General features: G+C 44.0%; 2 protein-coding genes across 2 annotated transcripts in view; one reads left to right on the top strand and one right to left on the bottom strand.

The window, feature by feature from the left end:
* Window positions 1–16,833, top strand: part of FERMT1 (FERM domain containing kindlin 1) — a 637,654-nt gene that overhangs the window by 319,314 nt on the left and 301,507 nt on the right. The gene's annotated exons all lie outside the window — the stretch shown is intronic.
* LOC310759354 (uncharacterized protein) lies at window positions 3,280–15,533 on the bottom strand. The gene is made up of 7 exons (XM_083606433.1): window positions 15,333–15,533; window positions 12,803–14,098; window positions 9,888–10,799; window positions 8,345–8,439; window positions 6,372–6,539; window positions 4,085–4,242; window positions 3,280–3,726 (listed from the first exon to the last, which is right to left on the bottom strand). The coding sequence occupies exons 2-7, from the start codon at window positions 14,095–14,097 to the stop codon at window positions 3,484–3,486; spliced, it is 2,871 nt and encodes a 956-aa protein (XP_083462559.1). The 5' UTR covers window position 14,098; window positions 15,333–15,533; the 3' UTR covers window positions 3,280–3,483.

The raw sequence follows: 16,833 nt of genomic DNA, 5'->3' as shown, positions 1-16,833 counted from the left end.
AGGCAGAGGAGAGATATTGCGGGATTGTGGGGGGAGAGAATAATAATAATAATAATAATGCAGCTCAAACTGATAAATAAAATAATGATAATGCAGCTCAAACTGATATAATACAAAATAAAATAAATAATAATGATCCACTTAAAACCAATATAATAAAAATAATGATCCAGCTAAAATCAATAAACTATAATAATAATAATAATAATAATAATAATAATAATAATAATAATAATAATACAGCTAAACCCAATATAATATAATAATAATCCAGTTACAACCAATATAATATAATAAGAATAATAATGATCCAGCTAAAACCAATACAGTGGTACCTTGGGTTACATATACTTCAGGTTACAGACTCTGCTAACCCAGAAATAGTACCTCGGGTTAAGAACTTTGCTTCAGGATGAGAACAGAAATTGCATGGCGGTGCAGCGGCAGTGAGAGGCCTCATTAGCTAAAGTGGTGTTTCAGGTTAAGAACAGTTTCAGGTTAAGAACGGACCTCCGGAACGAATTAAGTTCTTACCCGAGGTATCACTGTAAACTACAGTGGTACCTCAGGATGCGAACGGGATCCATTCCGGAGCCCCGTTCGCATCCTGAATGAAACGTAAGACGTGATTGTGCGTGCGCAGGTCATGTTTTGCTGCTTCCGCGCACGTGCGTGATGTCATTTTGAGCGTCTGCACATGCGCAAGCGGCAAAACCCAGAAGTAACACTCTGTTACTTCCAGGTTGCCGCGGAGCGCAACCCAAAATCACTCAACCTGAAGCACATTCAACCCAAGGTATGACTATAATAATAATCCAGTTAAATCTAGTATAATAATAAAATAAATCAGCTAAAACCGATAAAATAAAAATAATAATCCAGCTAAAACCAGGGGGCCAACATGCTCTCCAGTTGAATTTTGAGCTATAAGCTCCAGTTTCACAGCTCAAGTCGCACCATTTGGTCATGCAGGGAGGGCCATTTAGTACAAAAAGGCATATATACATTTCAGAGCAAACCATATGAAATGACTATTTATTGTGGAAAGCTACGACATTTACAAAGCAGCAGGCCTATAAACAGGTAGCATAAATGATAACAGGATAATAATAATAGTAATTTATACCCTGCCCATCTGGCTGGGTTTCCCCAGCCACTCTGGGTGGCTTCCAACAGAATATTAAAAACACGATAAAACATCAAACATTAAAAACATCCCTAAACAGGTGTGAAATTTTATCCTCGGCTACAGTTATAAAATAGCAAATACACTTAAGAGATGGGCAGTTTTCAAGTCTGTTGGTTTCAGGCAGTTTCTGAGTGTCCCTCTAGCAAATCTTTACGCGTGGGTCTTTTTAAAAATCAAACTTGTTCTGCTCAGCATATTAGCGAGTGCTAATGGTCCATGCAGTCTGGATTTCCCACACGCCAATGTGAAATGTTCTGAGCGGCTTTTCCTGCAGCTCCTCCTTTCATTCTCTGAAACTGAGACGGCTGAAGGTAACATTCAACGAACCTGAAGGAATCCAGCCCTTTCTCTGGTTATGTATACATACCATCTCTGCTACTACAGTTTCCAGGATTCTTGGCAGGGAAGGAATGTGTTGTAAACACGGTGTGTGTCTGCTCCACATCAAATACCTCCCCTACAATACAGTTACTTCCCCACAACCTCACTTTATTTCCCTGCCTCACATTTGAGGGCAATTGCCCTTTTTCATACTGGATCCAATCACTGTTAAGTTCAAAGAGTAACAGTACAAGTAGAAAGCAATTTCAGCTATTAAGAACAAGAGCCTAGGTAAGATCAAGAACCCACCTAACATCCTGTTTGCCACAGTGTCAAACCCTGGGAAGCTCACAAACAGGACATGTTATTTTCTTATTTTGTTTCCTCAGCAGCTGGTATTCAAAGACATGGAGGTGGTACACAGTATTTGATCCTGGAGACGGCACACAGCCATCATGACTAGTAGCCACTTGCAGACTTATCCTCCATAAAATGGTCCAATCCCCTTTAAAACCATCTAACTCGGTGGCTTTTACTACAACTTGTGGGAGAGAATTCTGTAATTGAACAACGTGCTGTGTGAAGAAATACCCACTTTTAGTCTGTCCTGCATCTTCATGGGATGGCTCTAGTATTATTCTCCACATGCCCCTCTTTCATATGCCCCCTAACCTGTTTTCTGAACAAAAAAGCCCCAAATATTGCAACGTTTCCTTACAGAGGAGCTGCTCCAGCCTCACAATTGTGTGGGTTGCCCTTTTCTGCACGTTCTCCAGTTCCACAATATTCTTTTCACAATGCAGAACTGTACACGGTATTCCAAGTGTGCCTGCCCCAAAGATTTGTATAAAATACATGAATGATATTGGCTGTTTCTATTCTATTTGCCTCCCTGCTGCTGCACACTTTTCATTGAGTTTATCCACCAGTATCTCATTTCTGGTCAGTCAACACCAGATCACACCCCATAAGTGCAATGTGAAGTGTTTTGCCTCAGTGTGCATCACCCTATACTTACATGCACTAAACTGCTTTTGTTATTTTAATATTTTGTTTTACCAGTTTGGAGGGGCCTTATTGGCCTTGTCTTAGCCTCTGCGACTCCCGGCTTTAACCACCCGCATTAAGCATAGCTCTTTCCCATCTTTGCCCATGCCATTTCTTTAAAAACTGAAATGAGAATAATAAAGAGCACGTCTAGTAGTGCAGAGCTATTCCCCTCAGCGCCAGAACCACGGAGCCTGTCCCCACATAGGTACATTGCAAAGATCTTATGCATCTCTGAGCAGAGACATCCCTCTATTGGAATCGAACACGGCCCACAGCCTCCTTGGCAGTATTATAAAAGCAGCCCGAAAAAGGGTCTTGAATTTTTTAAAACTTATGAAGATGCTTCTGTACTGCTGCTGAAGCCAGCTGTGCTAGTTCTGCATATCTCACCATATCTACTCATTTTGAGCTCTGAAAGCATCTCTCCTGACTCCTAAATAGCTATTAGCGAAGCCAGCATCTACCGTATTTTTTGCTCTATAAGACTCACTTTTTCCCTCCAATATCTGGAGGGAAATGTGTGCGCGTCTTATGGAGCGAATGCAGGCTGCGCAGCTATCCCAGAAGCCAGAACAGCAAGAGGGATCGCTGCTTTCGCTGCGCAGCGATCCCTCTTGCTGTTCTGGCTTCTGAGATTCAGAATATTTTTTTTCTTGTTTTCCTCCTCCAAAAACTAGGTGCGTCTTGTGGATTGGTGCGTCTTATAGAGCGAAAAATACTGTAAGCTACTAAGAAATGACCCATTCACAAGCAGTTCCACAACTGTGCTGCCCAGTGTCTGCCTCTCAGCTCTGAAGATGCTGAACTCCTGGTGTGTCTTCTCTGCAGAACTTGTGGGCAGATGGAGGATGCTCCCCCATAAGGGGCACATGAGAGAGATGCAAAATGTTTTTACGCCTGCATTTTGCCTTCACTGTACAGAGTTATAAATACGTAAGGGAATGGTCAGGATCTCTGGCATTACTACTACCACATGATATGTGTTCCGCTTTTTTTACACTGGTGCTCTCTGGTTTATAAAGTTTACTTTGGCCGTCGGACCAAACCCGATTAGAGTCTTCTCCCGTACGGATATTAGAAAAAGGCTCTATTTTGGACCAGTTGTGATCCTTTTTGATGGTAAGATCTATTAAGAAAGTCCTCCAGTGAGCATTCCGATCGTGTACCTATAGCAGGGGAAGAAAACAAGACAAAAAATACTGTTATTATTCAAGTTCTGACCTGATTAGAGCAATCATAAAGACCACCTACAACAATAAAAAAATAATCAATTTGAGTCATGCAACTTAAATTGTGCCTAACTAGACCCATTTTTTAAAAACAAAGCAATGTGGACTAAAGGCCCCTCTGGGAATAAAGGCTCTGTCATTAAATTTGCCCCTAGACAGACACCAAAGCAATTTACTACATGGGTGTTCTAAGCTTTTTAAAGATCATGGCAAATATTTTTTATACTCAAAGAGTATTAAGCTTGTTTGCCTGCCCATCCCTATTAAAATGAATGGGGCAAACTGGAGAACATACCAGGACATGCCTTCTCAGGGTAGACAGATCTGTGAAGGTCCTTTCACAGGCCCTGCACTTGTAGGGTTTTTCTCCAGTGTGAATACGCTGGTGACGCCTCAGGGCTCCTTGCTGAGTAAAGGTCTTTCCACACTGCTCACAGAAATAAGGAGGAGTCTCTGGGAAAACAAAACAGACCTCACAAATGTTGCGGGGGGGGGGGTGTTTACAAAATCTATTTCTCTCTCACCTTTAGACCCATTTTGGGTCTACTAAGTGGCTTGCAAGGTAAACACATACTGGTATCAGAAAACAAAGTACCGTATTTTTTGCTCCATAAGACACACTTTTTTCTTCCTAAAAAGTAAGGGGGAATGTCTGTGTGTCTTATGGAGTGAATGCGTGGTCCCTGGAGCCAAATTGCCCAGGGGCAAAAAGCAGATCATGCTTTTTTTTTTTGAAAGAGGGAAGTGGGTGTTAAAACAAAGCTGCTGATCGGCAAGCGATTGGCAGCGAGATAAGGGACGCTAGCAACAAAGGAGGCTGCCTGGGAGGCGGGAGGTAAAGACAATAAACTTGCAAAGGGGGGAAACAGGAAGGCTAAAGCAATAAGGAGAGAAATTAGAAGAAAAGGAGGAGCAAAAAACTGCTCCAGCTAAGGAAAAGAGACTAAGACAAATAAGAGGCAAGGGGGTGTTGAAAGGAAGCAGCTGATCGGCAAGCGATCAAGGAAAGAGATAAGGGACGCAGAGATAAAGGAGGCTGCCTGGGAGGGGGGAGGTAATAGCCCATGGATCCTCAGGATTTTTGCATTGGGTCACCCCAAATTCACCATCAGATCACATAGCATGTCCATGGCTACAGCCTGCACCAAAAAACACACGCATCCACTGTTTTGTGGGGCCGCAATGGCGCAAAAACGTGGTTACAAAGCACAGATCAACTTGGATTCTCAGGATTTTTGCATTGGATCACCCCAAATTCACCGTCAAATCACATGTCTGTGGCCACAGCATGAACCACAAAAACCATACATCCACTGTTTCATTCAAAATATTTTTTCTTGTTTTCCTCCTCTAAAAACTAGGTGCGTCTTATGGTCAGGTGTGTCTTATGGAGCAAAAATACGGTAAGTTCGAAACAGGAGAGAGACAGAAGCCAACAGACACAGCAGCTGTTAAACAGCAAAGCTGAGAATCGTAACTCTGTAAGTGATTTCCAACTCTCAGCGCTACAGTTCCCAGGATTCACAACCATGACTGGGATAAGAGTGATTTTCATGTAAGGCATGAATGCGACTGATGCCTTGAGGGCACTACCATGGCAGGAAAACAACACAGGGAAAAGCTGGGTTCCTCTTTGTGGTTTTCACACGATCAGTTCTACTTACAGAACTGCTGTAAGTAGAAGTATTTCTGCTGGAAATAGGCCTCATTTCCCCCCCCCCCCATGCTATTTCTGAACACTGCAGGTTCTCATCAGAGAAAACTGTGAATATGTCCCTCTTAAGCAATGGGAGATCTGTGGAGTGGTGAAGCTGCTTGCCCACGGACTCTACACAACTTGGCTTTCATCAAGGAAAGATATTGCCAAGTAGGGAAAATGGGAAACCCAAGTTTTTTTGCGGTTGTCAACGTTTTACAAATACCCAACAAGAATTCAAGGTTCTGAAAGGTGAGCATTCGGGGAAGCTAGAGCACACAGATCTATTTAATTTTCAGTGACTCTCAAGGAAATACATTCCTTTGCCTGGAATGAAATAAAGCTTGAAATTTAGCCCAGAGCACCCTAGCTCATGTACACATGTAACGATCTCCTGCTTAGAACATAAATTGTACTGAAAGTATTTAAGTAACGAAGTATTTCCACATGACAATTCTTGTATCATATTTAAATATGTATTTTTTGCTCTATAAGACTCACTTTTTCCCTCCTAAAAAGTAAGGGGAAATGTGTGTGCATCTTATGGAGCGAATGCAGGCTGCGCAGCTATCCCAGAAGCCAGAACAGCAAGAGGGATTGCTGCTTTCACTGCGCAGCGATCCCTCTTGCTGTTCTGGCTTCTGAGATTCAGAATATTTTTTTTTCTTGTTTTCCTCCTCCAAAAACTAGGTGCGTCTTGTGGTCTGGTGCGTCTTATAGAGCGAAAAATACGGTAAATATGCAAGGCACATCATTGTCAACTGTGGTCTGAGCAGATTCTGGATTCTTGTGCTGTACTTGCACAAAATGAACGCTGCATGTGGCAGAGACTTCCATCAACACGATCCATCTCCTCCTCCACCCCCACTGGGAAGGGATTTATTACCTGCATGAACATTACTGTGTTGGGCTAATGAGGCCCTCAGTCCAAACGTTTTCCCACACACATCACACTTGTATGGCTTGGCTCCCATGTGGCAGCGCTTATGGCATTTCAAGTATTCGTTGGTAGAAAAATGTTTTCCACAGACATCACACTTGAACAGACGCTCTCCTGCAAAGGAAATGAATGGTGGTAGAATTATGTTACTGACCGTTACCTACTCTGATGATCACCCACAGGAGACGTCCAAAGAACGTCCAGGGATGGGGAGCCTCTCCAGATGTTGTTGGACTACAATTCCCATCATCCCTGAGCATTGGCTAGGCCGCCTGGGGATGCCATTTGTTTATTTACTTTTTACCCCACTCTGGGCCCGGGACAGCAGTTGGGTGTCCCAACAACCTTTGAACAGCTACGTATTCAGTGGGACACTAGAAAGGCCAGAGTGTGTGTGTGTGTGTGTGTGTGTGTGTGAGAGAGAGAGAGAGAGAGAGAGAGAGAGAGAGAGAGAAATAATTTTTATTTGAATTTAGAAGTATAGAATTATAACAATACAAAATACATATCCATATTTAGAGATTTCTCTGAATCTCTGGACTTCCCCTCCATGGGTCCTATTGTCAACCTTTTCAACTGCATATTGTTTAGTAATCCATATTTTATGTCTCTCCATTTTGTCCATAAAATTTGCTACATTTGCTACAGTAGTTTTTAATGTGTGACATTTTGATGTATTTTTAATCTTTGTTGGAAGCTGCCCAGAGTGGCTGGGGAAACCCAGCCAGATGGGCGGGGTACAAATAAATTATTATTATTATTATTATTATTATTATTATTATTATTATTATTATTATTATTATTATTGCAATCCTGCTAATTTTTTCATCTGCTTACCAGTATAAATTTCCCTCATTCTTTATTAAAGATTTGGTCTTTTTGGTTCCTGAGCTTTCTGGTCAGTTTTGCCATTTCAGCGTACTCCAACAGCTTAGTTTGCCACTCCTCTCTGGTAGGGACTTCGTCTTCTTTCCATCTCTGGGCTAGGAGCATCCGTGTAGCCGTCATCGCACAGTGCATAGACACACATTTGCGATCTACTTCCATTGATGGGCCACACATTCCCCTTCACTGGTCCAGGAGATCTCTTCTACACTCTCTACCTTCCCAAGAATAGTTGCCTCTCTTTCTGCTCCTGGGGTATATGATCCTTTAAGCCTCTGCTGCAACAGTTACACATCTTTTTCTGTGTGGTCAATGCCACAGAAGCCCTGGGCAGGTGGCCATTTGTGGAGAGTGTAGAAATGTGTGTGCTGTCTTATTCCTGATCACAGTGTAACATGTAGTTCGACCCGATAGAACAGGCTAGAGTAAGTGAATGAGAGGCAGCTTAAGAGTTATGCCTCACAGGAAATCTGGTAACCTCCCCCACCATCATCCTTCTCAACTACTTATCTGTAATTCATGAAAAGTCATAAAATTGTAGAGTTGGAAGGGACCCTAACGGTCATCTAGCGCAACCCCCAGCAATGCAGGATTGTAATCAGAATAAATCAATATGCACGGATAGGCATTAACCTCTGCCACATCCAAGGACTGGATTTAAACGCTTACCTGTATACATGAAGGAGCGTCTCCACCCCCATCGTTCAGCCTGGACACTGAGATCCAGCGCCGAGGGCCTTCTGGCGGTTCCCTCATTGAGAGAAGTGAGGTTACAGGGAACCAGACAGAGGGCCTTCTCGGTAGTGGCGCCCACCCTGTGGAACACCCTCCCTCCAGATGTGAAGGAAATAAGCAGCTATCCTATCTTTAAAGGACATCTGACAGGGAAGTTTTTAATATTTAATGCTGTGCTGTTTTTAACATTAGATTGGGAGCCACCCAGAGTGGCTGGGGAAACTCAGCCAGATGGGCGGGGTATAAGTAATAAATTATTATTATTATTATTATTATTATTATTATTATTATTATTATACCTGTATGTGTCCTCTTGTGGCCAGTAAGCTTGCCTTTATCTACAAAGCAAGCTCCACAATCCTCACAGATGTATGGCTTTTCACCTGTATGGGACCTGCAGTCAAAGAAATATGAAAACGCTGACAAAACACGTTAAGAGTGACATTTCCTGCTTAGTAAATATTACAGATAGTTTGCCAATATTCCACCCCTCTCCCTCACCTCCCTGCCACCACCCACGGCAAGCGGCAGAGAACTTCTCGGGAAATGACTCCTGCCATAGCCTGGGGACTTGGACTAAGTGATCTTCAGGCACTTTCTGGCTATACGATTCTATGGCTACAGCAAAAAAAAAAGTATCAAAGATAGAGTTGTCAAATAAGAAAAGAAAAAGTCAGATTTCTCATTCCTCTAGAGCAGGCATAGGCAAACTCCGGCCCTCCAGATGTTTGGGACTACAATTCCCATCACCCCTAGCTAACAGGACCAGTGGTCAGGGATGATGGGAATTGTAGTCCCAAACATCTGGAGGGCTGGAGTTTGCCTATGTCTGCTTTAGAGTACAACCAATAACAGCAGACTTAATTAAAATAAAATTTAAAAAATCAGTACAGGATAATTTGAGATGGAATGGGAGAACCTTCGGGTCTCTAAACGTTCTTGGATGCCAACTTCCACTAGCCCTCAGCTGGAATGCTGAGGGGTTTTAGTTTTTATTTATTTAGATAAATATAAACCACACTTTTGTAAAAATACCACAAAATGGCATGCGCCAGACAAAATTACAATCAGAAGTTGTAAGTCCAGCAACACCGGAAGTTCTCCTGATTTAAGACCTCCTGAGAACAAATAGAGAAGGGAGCCCCAGCTCAAGGAAACAGGTTTTTAAACCTGCCCCCATTGAGGTAGCAGCAGAAATCATGTAACATTACCAGAAATTTCAAAGCACGGAAAGTCAGTCCCCACCTCTGCTCCCATTTGGAGATGGTCCAAGAGCTGCTTTGTATATTTGTGTGTTTAAGCGGTGTGTCACCTTTTTAAAAAATGCTAGAACTATTTAGTTCTAGTTGTATTACAACTACTACTGAAGGTTGCCAGCTGCACACTCTTCCACCCCCCCCTACACTCATTGGAACATTTACTGTTTGTTAATGCAGTGGTACCTCAGGTTAAGTACTTAATTCGTTCCGGAGGTCCGTACTTAACCTGAAACTGTTCTTAACCTGAAGCACCACTTTAGCTAATGGGGCCTCCTGCTGCTGCCGCGCCGCCGGAGCCCGATTTCTGTTCTCATCCTGAAGTGAAGTTCTTAACCTGAAGCACTATTTCTGGGTTAGAAGAGTCTGTAACCTGAAGCGTATGTCACCTGAAGCGTATGTAACCTGAGGTACCACTGTACGCATGGCCAATATGAGTTAGAAGTAAGTACCCAATTCTGATGCATGCAGAATTTGCAAAATTAAAGATAGAAGATAGAAAAGACAGACACACACACACACAGAGAGAGAGAGAGAGAGAGAGAGAGAGAGAGAGAGAGAGAGAGAGAGAGAGAAACAGGCTTACCTGGTGTGAATCTTGAGCTGGGATGGCTGAGCAAATCTCGAGCAACAAATGCTGCACTGGTACGGCTTCTCGCCTGTGTGGGTCCTCATGTGAAACACTAGTGCCGTTCTTGAGCTCAAGATCTTCCCGCAGACAGAGCAAAGGGGACGCTTCACTCTTCCTTCATGCTTCCGCATATAATGGGTCCTCACATCCCTTTTCCTTTTAAAAGTGGCGTTGCAGAGGGTGCAGGAAAACTGCCTGTCGTCTGTGTGGACGCTCGCCCTGTGCTCCTTCCAGCTGTTGTAACTCGCGAAGGACTTGCTACACACGTCACACTGATAAATTTTACCAGGCACAGAATGGTGGACGTTTTTGCAGTGGTCAGTGTATTTCTTCCTCGAGACGAACTTCTCTGCACATTTGGTGCATGTTATAACATAGGCCGATTTTTTGGCTCCCTCGTTTTTGTTCACAACGGCCCTCGCTTTGCAACCGGCGTCCGATTTGCTTTCTTCAGCGTCTTGATCATTTGAATTCTCATCGATGTCTTCGGAAGAGACTGCCTCATTCTCTTCCCTGCCCCTGCCTTCTGTTTCACAGTCCCTTTCTCCTTTTACACAGTCTTCTGCAGCCAAAGTCCTGCGTCCATCTGGTTTTTCTCTTTGAATATCCGCATCACCACATTGCTCTTGACTTTCCTCTTTCCTCTCAGACTCTGCTTCCAAAGGAGGAGAATTCCTGGATTCTCCCTCAAGCTCCCAAGTTTTTTCATCCACAGGTTCTCTTTGCAAGTCGCTGTTTGGTACCTTTGGGTATGTTTTGCTATTCTTGTCAACTTTGCTATCTATAACATCTGCTTTTTTTGCTGGCGGGGCTATCATCCAGTAATCTGGACTGAGTTTCCTGTCTTGTCCTGATTCATGTATTTTTCTGTTGGGGGGGAAAAAAAAGGTAATGCCACCGGTACATTAGACACAATTTTCCACAGGCTATACTCGATAAACAAATAAGCCATATATTCATACAAGGGCAAATTCAATTGAAAAGCATCTAGGGCCACAATCCTAACCTCCTTTCTATGGGGTAAGCCCCAATGACCTAGGTAGGACATACTTCTAAGTCAAAATGCATAGGATATTGCTGCCCCCATCACTAGGTGCTATTCTAAGATTTTTTTTCCAGCAGGCATTTCCAGGTATGATATTTAATTACTGTTTGCTACGCAGGTGGCACTGTGGGTTAAACCACAGAGCCTAGGACTTGCCGATCAGAAGGTCGGCGGTTCAAATCCCCGCAACGGGGTGAGCTCCCGTTGCTCGGTCCCTGCTCCTGCCAACCTAGCAGTTCAACAGCACATCAAAGTGCAAGTAGATAAATAGGAACCGCTCCAGCGGGAAGGTAAACGGCGTTTCCGTGCGCTGCTCTGGTTCACCAGAAGCAGCTTAGTCATGCTGGCCACATGACCCGGAAGCTGTACGCCGGCTCCCTCGGCCAATAAAGCGAGATGAGCGCCGCAACCCCAGAGTCAGTCACGACTGGACCTAATAGTCAGGGGTCCCTTTACCTTTACCATCTTAACTTTGTTTTCGTTTTAAAAACTGGTAAGTTTTGATGTATTGGTTGGACCTGTCTGCTGCATTGGATAGGTTTCTTTTTCTAGAAAGGTGGGATAGAAAAGCTTAGTAAAATAAAATGGAAATTGACAAATAGACATCATGAAGGCAAAATTAAACGCAGAGCCTGCAATTCTAGAATACATTCCTGGGAGTAAATTCAGTTGATCTTAGTGGGGTTTGCTTCTGAGTAAGAGATGCAATGGACTGTGATGTAAAGCATCATTTCATAATCTTGTTCTGAGCAACAGCAACCAAGTATAAAGTCTGACAATAATAATCACCCCTAGCAGCGCACAGGGCTTAAAAACTCCAAGGCAGTTTGTATGAGCTGCCTGACAAGGAGAGCAAACTGAGCAACACAGCACCTTTGTTTCTCTGACTGTGGCTGTTTGGTTTGCTGAGCCACACGTTGTCCAGGCTATAAAAGGAAGAAAGAAAAGTTTATTGTGCTGCCTGTAAGCTTCACAGACTGGCTGTGGAAGCCATGCAGAAAATACTTTTACACTGATAGAACTGTCTAAATGTAACTTTGAATATGCTTGTATAATAGCACTGCAATAACAAGAAGAATGCGGGTGGCGCTGTGGTATAAACCACTGAGCCTTGGGCTTGCCGATCGGAAGGTTGGCGGTTCTAATCCCCGCGAGGGGGTGAGCTCCCGTTGCTCAGTTCCAGCTCCTGCCAACCTAGCAGTTCGAAAGCACGTCAAAGTGCAAGTAGATAAATAGGTACCACTCCGGCAGGAAGGTAAACAGCGTTTCCATGCACTGCTCTGGTTTTGCCAGAAGCGGCTTAGTCATGCTGGCCACATGACCCTGAAAAACTGTCTGCAGACAAACGTCAGCTCGCTCAGCCAGTAAAGCGAGATGAGCACTGTAACCCCAGAGTCGTTCGCGACTGGACTTAACTGTCAGGGGTCCTTTACCTTTTTTTTTAAGAAAAAGAAGAAGAGTTTGGACTTGATACCCTGCCTTTCACTCCCCTTAAGGAGTCCCAAAGCGGCTAACAATCTCCTTTCCCTTCCTCCCCCACAACAATCACTCTGTGAGGTGAGTGAGGCTGAGAGACTTCAGAGAAGTGTGACTAGCCCAAGGTCACCCAGCAGCTGCATGTGGAGGAGCGGGGAAGCGAACCCGGTTCACCAGATTACGAGTCCACCGCTCTTAACCACTACACCACGCTGGCTCTAAAGCAAATCCTATAGCAAATCCTCTAAAGCTGGCAGACTTCTATTCGCTTCTGGATAAAATTTCTAACAGCAAAGAGATGAAGACGGAAAACTATCTCCCAATATTCTGAAATGCACAAAGACTTTACCTTACATGAGTAGTGAAGGCAGATCTCTGAGCAAAACTTGCCGCGCAGCCTCCGCACTTATAAGGCTTCTCTCCCGTATGTGTTCGAATGTGAACCGTCAAGCCACATTTAGAGCTGATCACCTTGTCACAGTAGGGACACCTCTGAGGATTCTTTTTCTTCTCATGCACTCTCCGCATATGATGGCTGATGTCTTTCTGGCACTTAAACCTTTTGTCGCACAACAAGCAGGGGAACTGCTTTTCATCGTCGTGATCAGTGAGCCTATGTTGCCTTAGGTGCTGGCAACTGGGAAAGAGCTGGCCACACATATCACAGCTATATTGAACCACCAGATCTGCGTCATGTTCTTGTTCCATGTGCGACTGGTACTGCTTGGCAAAATGGAAGGAATGACAACACTTGTCACATGTGTATGTTTGGGGCAAGACTTTTGATATATTGCGCGGCGATTTCCTGAGTTTGGTTTCGCTAAGATTCAAAATGTTTTCACCCTCCTCCTGGCCGGGTAGTATCTTGCTTGTAACAATGCTGGCTTCCTTGGAGTCCACCTGATTTAGTGACAGGTGGCTGGCCTTATTTTCCAGCGGGCTGACATGCTTCATAGTATAAGCGCCGTGCATGTCTATTTCATTACATCCAGTTGACGCTGCTGGGCTGTCTTTGGGTCCCTCAAACACAACACTATATTTGTCAGAACGGCCAAGTTTACCTTCACTACCATCATAGACGGCAGTCAGTTTTGTGTGCTTCTTTCGGTCCCAAAGCTGTCTCTTCATGGGCGCTGCCAAAATTCGGGACGAAGCACTCTGTTCCTTGTTTTCTACTTGTTTTGTTTTACTGCAGACAGACCTACCGCCTTCATGTCTTTCTGAATGAACACCCAGATCCAAATCTTCTCCCGTAGCCTTCATTTCTTCAAAAACATCAAGCAGATCTTGGCATTCAAGTCTTTCGGCTACCTCCTTTATTCGGTGCAGTTTGTCCTCTTCAATTTCTACTTCTGTTGTGTAGGCAAACTTTAGGAAGCAGACAAATTCTTCAGTGTGAACACCCTGGAGAGTCACCCGACAATCTCTGGCTTTCAGCATCTCATCGGTGAGGAACAGGCTTCTAAAGTAATTGCTGGAAGCAGCCAATACGACTTTGTGAACGAAAAACTCCTCCTGGATGCCAAACTGGTCTGTGTATATTATTGCATCACAGAAGTGGCCAAACTGATAGAGAGAATGTAAGGTTCTCAGTAGGTTGGAAGCAGCCGTGTTGGATTTCATTAAAAGTTTCTTTTTCTCCATCCTATCAAAAGGAAGTGCGTCAAAGAATGGTGATACATTGGCTTGTATAAATCCCCCACTTTCAAAATAAATAAATGAATAAATTCACTTTCTCGGTCAATTCACAGTTAACACAGAATGTCACACATTAATAACTGAAGACGAAGTTTATGGAATTCAAAGGACTGTATGACCAGTCCTCCCTCTGTAGAGGGAGACAGACTAACAGTGCAATCCTATCATGCCAACTCAGAAGGAAGTCTCATTGAGTTTAATAGAACTTACTTCTTGGTAAATAAACACAGGAAAGCAGCCTAAGAAAACTGAATAAAGTGTTCACTATTAAATAAACTTGCACTATTAAGCCTAGTTTCATATTCCAGCCTAGTAGGGAGCCTTGGTGGAAACATGATGAGAAACATGGAACGCAAAAGATTCGGCAGGCACACTTAGACACTTTCATGCAATTCTGGGAATTTTGTATTGAAAACATCACCCTATGAGGGAAAACCGAAATGTTTGAAGGAAGAGAGGTGTAGGGAAGCAGAGATAAAGAGAGAGAAAAATGTTCTCTGCTAAAACGAGGATTTGGGAGTCATCCAGTGAAACTGATAGGCAGAAGATTCAGCCCAAACAAAACAAATTACTTCTTAGCACCAAACACTTATTTATTTCCTAAGATTTATACACCGCTTGATTGTTGTTGTTTGAAATCCCTCAAAGCGGTTTACAAAAGATAGCACAGTAAAATCAAGGGGGAATTACAACCCTTACTTCAAAACATGCAAAAGTAAAAATACAAAAAAGCAGATTAAAACTTTCTAAGCATCTGGGGAGACTTGTCTAAATAGGAGTGGGGGTTTATTTAGCAGGGGCCAAAAAGAGAACAGCAAAGGCCCCTGCAGGATCTCAACAGGCTGGGAGTGCTAGGCGCCGCTGCACTAAGCGACTGGGCTTTTAGTGAACTTCAAACTGTTAGAATCATAGAACTGCAGAAGGGATCCAAGGGTCATCTAGTCCAACCCCCTGCCGTGCAGGAATCTTTTGCCCAACGTGCAAAACTCGAACCCACGACCCTGAGATGAAGAATGACTATGCTCTACCGACTGATCTAGCCCAGGTCTGAGTTCGTTGCCGAAACCTGGTACCTTGGATGGGCATCAAAATTGCAAGGACGTATCCCCCCCCTCTGCCCCCCCCCCAAGCAACATGCAGTGAGCTCTACCAGTGGAACCTCCACTTCCAGGGCAGAATACCTTTTGAATAATGACAGGCAAGCGCTGCTGCCTTTCCCGGGGCGGAGAGAAGGAAGCGGAGCTGAAACTAAGCGGACCTTTCTTTTCCTTTTTGCAGCATCCCTCAAAGCGGGGAAGGAAAACGCTCCACGTGACCCTCGGCGGCCACCGTAGCAGGGCAAGGAAATGCAGGAACTGCAAAGACAGCGCCCGCCCCACCCGACATCTTTCTCGCGGGGAAAGTGACGCCGCGGGAGCCATTTTTGGTGCTGGCAGCTTTTTCCGCCCGCGCTGCCGCGGAAGGGAAGGGATTGGCGGAGAAACGTCACGTGGGGAGAGTTTCTTTGATGGGGTGGGGGTGGGGAATGCAGCCTGGGCTACGGAGAAGTTGGTTAGAAACATCTATTTATTTTTTATATATAATTTTATGTTTTACAATTTAGGGTATTCATTTAAACAACCTTAAAATGTCAGTGACTTCCCTTCTTTTTCCATGGTTCATTTTGCATAACATAAAAAGTTGCATATTTTACATAAACTAAAACCATTCAGTATTCCATTATTACTTCCATCAAAACTTTATGGACCATAAAGAAGGCTGATCGCCGAAGAATTGATGCTTTTGAATTCTGTTGCTGGAGGAGACTCTTGAGAGTCCCATGGACTGCTAGAAGATCAAACCTCTCCATTCTGAAGGAAATCAGCCCTGAGTGCTCACTGGAAGGACAGATCCTGAAGCTGAGGCTCCAAGACTTTGGCCACCTCATGAGAAGAAAAGACTCCCTGGAAAAGACCCTGATGTTGGGAAAGATGGAGGGCACAAGGAGAAGGGGACGACAGGGGACAAGATGGCTGGACAGTGTTCTCGAAGCTACCAGCATGAGTTTGACCAAAGTGCGGGAGGCAGTGGAAGACAGGAGTGCCTGGCATGCTCTGGTCCATGGGGTCATGAAGAGTCGGACACAACTAAACGACTAAACAACAACAAAACCATTCAGTATTCCATTATTCCTTCCATCAAAACTTATTTACACTGTTGAATTTATCTTAACACTTCCAGCGTTTTCAAGTGTTCCCCCCCATATATTCAATAGACATTTTCCAATCTTCTTTAAACATATGTTCTTCTTGTTCTCTTATTCTATATGTTAGGTCTGCAAGCTGCACAAATTCTATGGGCCGCAGTAGCGGCGTACATAAATAACCTTTTTTGACACCTGGGAAATACCGCAGTTATAAACATTTAAATATATATGTGTGTGTGTGTGTGTTGCTATCGTTGCTGGAGCAAACCGTTGCACAATTAAGCGTGGGAAAAAAGTAAAATGCTAAATTAAAGGTAAAGGGACCCCTGACCATAAGGTCCAGTCATGACCGACTCTGGGGTTGTGGCGCTCATCTCGCTTTATTGGCCGAGGGAGCCGGCGTACAGCTTCCGGGTCATGTGGCCAGCATGACTAAGCCGCTTCTGGCGAACCAGAGCAGCGCACAGAAACGCTGTTTACCTTCCTGCCGGAGCGGT

Source organism: Podarcis filfolensis (assembly GCF_964270895.1).
Source record: "Podarcis filfolensis genome assembly, chromosome: 3".
NCBI classification, from domain to species: Eukaryota; Metazoa; Chordata; class Lepidosauria; order Squamata; family Lacertidae; genus Podarcis; species Podarcis filfolensis.
The sequence above is the reverse complement of the archived record's forward strand: the minus strand, read 5'-3'. Positions and strand labels throughout refer to the sequence as shown.